This window comes from Brassica oleracea, chromosome C4, assembly GCF_000695525.1.
Source record: "Brassica oleracea var. oleracea cultivar TO1000 chromosome C4, BOL, whole genome shotgun sequence".
Classification (NCBI taxonomy): domain Eukaryota; kingdom Viridiplantae; phylum Streptophyta; class Magnoliopsida; order Brassicales; family Brassicaceae; genus Brassica; species Brassica oleracea.
The window spans coordinates 24,121,066-24,129,223 of NC_027751.1; the positions used below are offsets into that span (position 1 = coordinate 24,121,066).

General features: G+C 33.9%; 1 protein-coding gene across 1 annotated transcript; it reads right to left on the reverse strand.

The window, feature by feature from the left end:
* Positions 1-427: 427 nt before the first annotated feature.
* Positions 428-3,620, reverse strand: LOC106338448 (brix domain-containing protein ZK795.3-like). Its single transcript, XM_013777421.1, has 7 exons — positions 3,523-3,620; positions 1,799-1,952; positions 1,594-1,644; positions 1,140-1,262; positions 928-1,019; positions 744-838; positions 428-522 (listed from the first exon to the last, which is right to left on the reverse strand). Exons 1-7 carry the CDS (start codon positions 3,618-3,620, stop codon positions 428-430), a joined length of 708 nt encoding a protein of 235 aa, XP_013632875.1.
* Positions 3,621-8,158: the final 4,538 nt, after the last annotated feature.

Consider the following 8,158-nt stretch of genomic DNA (forward strand, 5'->3'; position numbering starts at 1 on the left):
GTTGTTTGTCCGTCCAAGTTCACTCAAGCGAAGATTTGGTGGATCTAATTACTAAGGCGTTATTGACATCCAGAGATGTACTCAACAGGGGGAGTAATACGTGTTGTACTCTTTTTCCTCCACCATGGTTTTATCCCATTGAGTTTTCCTGGAAAAGTTTTAATAAGGTAACATCCAAAGCATATTACAAACCACTTCGGAGATGGTCTTCCAAGGGGGAGTGTTATAAACCAAGGTCTGGTGGAAGCCCATATTCGAAGGTCAATATTCTTATGTCTTTGTATTTCCTAACCCATATTGTATTAGGGTTTTATACTTATGTAATTCCCTATATAAAAGGCTTATTATTGTCTAATAAAGATATAGATTTTCCCTTTATTTTCATAACAATGCTAATTTTAATCATCCGAGAATCAATTTTTCACTATCAACACAGAGTTAAAACATAGTTTGTCAAAGACTTCTCAAGTGTTGTCCAAGAAACCCATTCCATCTCTGCTTCCTCTAGTTCCATTGTTCCACCTGCCAAACAAACAAAAATCGCATCACCAAAAAACAGCTTTCATATTAAGGTACTTGATTCATTCTGCCACATATACATAATCAAACAGAACGGTATAATACATTTTCAAAATACAATTTAGCAAACCAATCTTTTTGTCAAACCAAATCGAATCAAAAAAAAATGTTCATCTGTTTCAGGTCAGTTATGAAGACTCGAGCCAAAATAAACCAAATAATGCATAATACCTGGTAGACCCGCAACTCAAACCGAGGACCGTCTTCTTTTAGCTCTATCGATTTTGGGCCTCCTTCTCCTTTATCATACACATGATTCCTACAAATATGCCCACAATCATTTTCAAAGAAAGTTTAACAAACAGAAAACAAACAAACACATATATCTTGGGAAACAAAAACTTGTACCTGAAAGAAATATAATCAGATTTATTAGTAATTATACATCTTGCATCCACTGGGAACATGTGTTTTAACATGCTCGCAACTCTTTTACCCATCTGCCCAAAAGAAAAAAGAAAATCAACATGTATTACATTATAAACGGAAAACAAACAAACAGAGTAGAACTCGTTTGAATTGCAGTAAAGAAGGAAGTGAATCTGTTTTAGAGAATAAACATGACTTGTAAAGTTGTCAAAAATGACATGAGGATATTGCTCAGGCTTACCACGGTTCTTAGTAACAAATATCACTTCAGTATAAGCATGCGACCATGCAGTTTCAATAATCTCCGAAACGACCTGACAAAGAAACAAGTAAGTATATAAATGGGTATTGCGTTGCATAAAAGTCACTACAAGTTACTCTCAAACTTCAATAGACTTAAGCAATCTACACGTTCCAATCTTTGAACCTAATTATGGTACGCATAACTGGAACGTGATCTGATGTAAGTAAAGGTATGATGTGATAGTTACAGCCAGGAAACAAAATGGTCCAAAAGGAGCTAAAACCATTATAGGTTAACTTAACGACAAATATGAGAAAGAAACCACAAGCAGTGACCAACTGGAAAACAAAACTAGATTCTATAAGATGGTAAAGTACACAAGACAGAGAAAAGGCACATACCTGACTACCACGATTCATTCTCCTGGTGTTAGGAAATACACTCTTCAACTCCTGCAAAAAGATTCCACGCATAAAGTTAATAAACCAATCAATCACAACACGCACAAATCACTATCCGAAACATAGTAAAATTAATACGGAACTTCACAATAATGTTGATATCTATACAATATAAATGGACCAAAACTAAACTTGATATACGTACCTTGACGAATCCCGTAAGTGGAGCACTAAGATCTCTAGATATGGTCAAAAAAATCTTGGCATCTTTTTCTGTTGCATTTGCATATTCATTATCAATATGACTCTGTGGAACTGCTTGCACCACATAATTTATTAGAGAAATATATATAACCATTCTGCAAACACAAACCATAAAGACATTGACAAGAGAGTTTCAAAGGAATCAATGTATACTTACCATTTTTTCAATGGGTTTTTCGACGGAGACGTCTGCCGGAAAGACCGGAATTTGGACACGATGTAATCATCACCGTGAACACTATGAATTAGTGTATTTGTTGGTCAAAATCGGAGTTGTTTTGAATGAAAAATGGAGGTCCAAAGTGAATGATATAAAAAACTTGTAAAGCTTTATATTTGGCTAAGTATAAAAACTAAGCAAATGTATCACTTTGGGTATTTGGGTTTGAATATTGATTTAATTGATTAATTAGACTTTATGTCTATTAGTCTATATTAAAATCTTATTCTTAAAATATTTTTGTATTTACTTAAATGTAAAATATTAACCCAACAAAGTATATTGATGGATTTTGATTTGGTCAAAAACCTCTCTATGACTTAATTAAAAAGAGAAACCTACAAGAGCTATGAATTAAGGAATTCAAATTCCATTATTGCACTTAAATGGTACGTTTTGTTGACTCCATAATGACATAACGTGTCTTCATTTTTTCTGTATAAAAGGAGCTATTGTGTTAACTCATGTGACACATATATACAAACAAGTAAGTAAAAAGAATTCTCCCACTTGAATATTTGATTCTTTATATTTTGTGTCTTCTCTTCTTTTCTTTTTTGAGTCTGAGAATATATTTTGTATCATCATTTTCTTAATCTTTGGTATAATCTTATTAATCTTATTCTTTACAATATTCAGTTCTCCGTAGTTTATATAATATGGTCCTATCACTTCCAAGTTATTCATATAGAAATACTCCTTTCTTAACCTAATGTTCCTGTGAAACATCAGAGAGAGAGAGAGAGAGAGAGAGAGAGAGAGAGAGAGAGAGAGTAAAACTGATATCAAACTACTTTCAATTTAGCATGTGGGCCCTAAATAGGCTAAAGCAGAACATCACTACGGAATTGTTAACACTGCTCACACGCAGGGTATTAACTGTTGAGTTAGTTAATTAATCTTGAAAATAGTGTGTTCCAACAATTGCTCAAGGTGATTAAGTAACTTTGTTTTCCCTTTTGCTTTGTCATAGTATGATAAAACTTAAGTGTTCTGATCTTCCTTTTAATGCTTTAAGATGCGGTTCTTTTTTCAGTAAATGCATCTTCTTCTTTAGAAGTCCTTCTTGATTTATTCCGGAGTGATATTATCATTACTTTGTGCTAGATCTAAGTTATTTTTTATATTATTTAATAAGTATTGTTATATTCGTTGTTTCAAAAAAAAATGAGATTAATCCATTGGTTACACATTAGGGTACTTTAGTTTGCAAACTTACACAAAATGTTACTTTGCACATTCAATGTACTTTGGCCTTAGTTGTTGTCTGTGTGGTCTGTTATATCCTTAAAAAGGGGAGATGTGCATGGAATCGGTTTGGTCATGAATAGAAAAAGAGGGATGGTCAAGATTTTGGTGGATGTGATCAAGAATAGTGCGGTCATTGAAAACAGCTGAGGGATGGTGAACATTATAACAGCCTAAAGTGATCATCTTTGCATTACCTCCTCGGTGGCTTTGCAGCATTACCTCCTCGGTGGCTTTGTAGCATTCCCCAATGAGCTACTACTTCTATCATTCCAGTCAAACCAAGATAAACCATGATGTAAGAATCTTAATTGGTTACAGAAACTAGTGGAGAATCACCACAATGTTGAATAAATCTCATAGGAATTATGATAAAGAAGTTTTCTCATTTTCAAATCAGGTGATTCCACTTTTCCATGTTTGAGAATATGACTACTTCTTCATCATTATAATCAAACGATGATGAATCATGATGTAAGAAGTTTTATTAGGATACATAAACTAGTGGAAATCACCACGAAGTTGAATAAATGTCATAGGAGTTATGATGAAAAAGTTATCACACTTTTAAATAAGGTAATTCCAACTTTCCAGTGGTTGATGTTATTATCAACAATGGTTCCATACTTCCTTCCCAGATCCACTTGTTATCCTTCTTCTTGGAATCCTTTTTCTTGAGACCCTCCTCCTTGAGATGAGCCAGCTCCAGCGTCCGACATGATCACCACTACAACATAAACCAACATGGAATGAGAAGAAGTTATTGACTATAAACAAGTTATGATCATAAACTTACATTAAAGAAGAAGCTACTGAATTAAGGAGAAGAAGCTATGATAGAAACAATACATGATCACAATTCACAACTACAACGCATACAAACATGGAATGAGAAGAAGCTATGAGCGTATGATATAAACAAGTCATGATAATAAACTTATATTAAAGAAAAATTTACTGACTTAAGGAGAAGAAACTATGATATAAACAAAGAATGAGTAGAAGCTACTGTCGTAAAGAAGATAGTTAGTAATCAACTAAAAACCCTTCAAAAGATAAGCTACTGCCGTAAGTTCAAGAAAAGAGAAGCTAATGATTTTAACTTAAGGTTTGTAGGGTTATTATATAATAGAAGAATTAGGGTTGGTGTTAATGTGGATACCCTCCTCTACACGCCTAATATGTGAAAAGAGTATATACTTTTTGATACACTAAATATTCTTCCTAAACCGAGGTCTGACTTCCATCTGTGAATTAGACCTCTTATTTTTGGTGTTCTAATGATTTGACGTTTGTTTGAATCAACTTGTAATTGTAATTTTTAGGTTTTCCTCTGTTTCGGAAACTCGGTGGCCTCTACTTGCTTTCTTCTGCAAGATGAATTCAACATCCAGACAACACAATGCGACAATTGCATTATTGTACTCTCTTTTCCTTCTAGTATACACATAATGAATATGTGTGAGATGAAGACAAATCTCATCTTGGCGTTTTGCAGGGATTTATGTTCTGCCTAAGCCAAGTCGCTTGTAGGGATTTATGTTATGCCTAAGCCAAGTCGCTTGCATATTCTCCAGTGTTGCATGCTTTGTTAGTGGTGAGGAACTTTCTAAGGCGTCTCAGATACTTTCTTGTTATGCCGAAATGGTCTACTGCATGCATGTATTTACTCTTTCTATGTTAATTTTTGTATGTCCACTTTAACCTCTTATATATCAATGTTTACGCATTGCCAGTACTTTTAACGCACGGTTTTGGATTTTTCTTGCAGGGTCTGCTCGTGTATGCAGGTACAAGGAAACAAAATCTAGAAATTAATTTCCTAGCTTGTAAAGCTATATTTTCTTAGGAGGTGTATATATAACCAAAACCCAATCTTTCTCTGCAGACACAACACAAGCTTGAAATGGACAAAAGAGGTGGAGTGTTTAGATCTCAACCAATGGGCGTGCCAGCGGCTCAGTAGATGTCCCGTTTTGATCAACATGTCCCTCCTCCTGTCGGCTACCCTCCTGCATCTTACCCGCCGGCTCAAGGATACCCTCATGCATCTTACCCACCTCCTGGCTATCCCCAGCATTGAGAAACTTTAAACCAATATTTTCATATTTTGTGCAAAGTGTTTCTGTTATTCAGTGTTGGTTGTTATATGTAGCTGTTCAGTTATGTGGTTGCTTTGCAAGTATTAGTACTCTGGTTTATGCACTAAAACCTTTGGTAGATATCATCTGGTGTGTTGATGAACCCAAAAGTGGAAAACCTTGATGTGTCTATATATGTGGGTGTATTCCTTTAATCTTTGCATTCTTTGTGCTGTGATTTCCTTGCAATTGCTTGACCATTCAAGCCTGCATCAGTTTGTTTCTTCAGTTTTCTTTCTTATAAGCCAAACTTAGCAGCAAGAATAATACAACTAATTAGTGGTGTAATACAATTTCATACACTTCTTTTGAAGTATTTATTTTTCAAAAAAAAATGAAAAATTATGTCACCTAAGCATACCTTGTTTGGTTCGACCTACAAAATGCTCAAACTAGAGTTCATAAGTTGAAACTTGAAAAGGAAGCAACAGATCCATTAAAATTCAACTCTGTTTTTGGCCCTCGAGTGCAGTTGAGGCTGATGATGAAGTTTTGAAGATGTGTGTTTTTTTTTGTCAGCTGCCAACGGTTCTCCGAAGAGCACCTCTATATGACAATGTCTGATCTATATAGGAGAAGATAAAACCTCTGATCTTAGCCTCTTTCGCAAGTTGGTTTGTCCAACCATTCTCTCTCCGAGAAACATGAAGCAGGTTCACGCTCTCGAAGTTATTCTATAGACTCCGTAACACATCAATCTCCGAAGCAAAAGCTGTCCAATTCATCGGGCTCGTGGTCATATGCACTAGGTTTGAGCAGTCCTTTCAAATCGAGTTGATGGGATCCTCATGTCTCTCATACATATGTATGCCTAAAGTAATCCTTTTAAAGATGGATGGTTAAAGAGATATATTTAATAATTTATTTTACATTTGGAATTTCCCACACCGCCATTGTAGAAATATGTGTATAGTAGTGGATCTAGAAACAATTTTTAACTGTGATAAAACTAAAACACATTATTACTATATTTACAAATTTAAATTTTCAATGGAGGCATTATCAAAATTTTGTATAAAATTACACTAATCTCAAAAGACATTTGATCTATATTTTTCTTCACATTAATCCAAAATTTTACACAATTCAAAAGCTTACAAAGTTTGGCTTCCAACAAAGATACACTTTCTATGACCAAAGCGGTAACCTAGTCATTGTCGTTAACTACTACAAGTTCAAAACTGATGTTTCTTCTTCTTTATTTTTAGTTATATGGTGATTCTCCCATGCTCATACACGGATACAAATATTTACGTAATAATTAAATTATAATAATTGATAAATATATTTTGCTCTTGTTTATAAATTTTAAGTTATTTTGTAATTTATATATATAATAAAAAAATATGTATCACTATGTTCCTATCTTAATTAGATATGAGATTTCACATATAATATTTTGTATCATTTCAAATATTTATTTTTGATATGTTAATTTATGTCTATTATTTTAAATTAAAACAACAATTTTTATCATGTTAAAATTGATTTATCTTTTTTCTTAAATTCATGTAGTTCTTTTTATACAATTATATTTGTAAATATATTTGTAAATATATTTGTAAATTTTTTATAAATTGGTATATATTAATTTAGAAAAAGGGAAATTGCAAAAAATATCACATTCATAATACCACTTTTCATGTTTACCTTAACCACTTTTACCCTCAATTTATAACCAAAGGTTTAAGTAATCTTAATTTTAATTTGGAATGTGGAGTTTAGGGTTCGAATAAATATATAATAAATACTTTTAAAAAAATTTAAAAATAGTTTCAAAAAGAAGTTTTGAATTTCAAAACAAAATTTGGAAAAAGAATATTTTTGAAAAAACAAATTTGAATTTTTTTTTAATAAAAAGTTTTAATTTGAAAAAGTAAAATTTGAAAACATGTTATAAACCATATGATGGATGTCCATAACAGGCCCGGTCCATAAACCGGCCCAACACCTAGAGAGAGAGAGAGAGGACTTAGAGAAGGCGAAACCCTAGTTTCATTTTCCTTGTATTTGTACACTTTCCATATTTATGTCTTTCTTTTTATCTCTTTGTAATTCCCATATATAAGGGCACCTTATGATTGATTAATATAACAAGAACTTACAGATTCCAATATCTTAAGTTTACAACACGTTATCAGCACGAAACTCTAAACACCCTGAGCCAAAACAAAAATCGCAAAACCCTAAACCTAGCCGCGACCCGACGAACCGTAATCATCCGATCGCGTCTCTTGTTCCAGCTCACGTCCCCGATCAGCTCCAGCCCAAGGCGTTCCTGATCCTAGACGAACTCAGCCTCAGCTACCATCCAGGACATCTCGCGTTCCCGGACAGCAAGCGTCCCGTTTGCACCAGACGATCTAGCCGTTCGCGATCCGACAACAAACAGCTCGCGTCCCCGATCAGCTGCTCGCGGCCTCAGCCTCAATCCGTTCGCAGTCAGCTAGCGTCCAGTCCAGCTCGAGGTTCATTCTTTGGTGGTCCGGTTTCAACAATCAACTAAGCTAAAAGGTAATTCGAAATCTAAGAACATATGAATCAAATTTGGATTGTTTGATAAAGAATGAAACCATAAAACCTAATCTTTATGATAAATCCATAGGATAATAAATCAAACCTTAATGAGTAAATCGAAGCTCTAAAGTTCGATACCCTAAACCCTAAATCATGTTCCTACATGATTAAAACC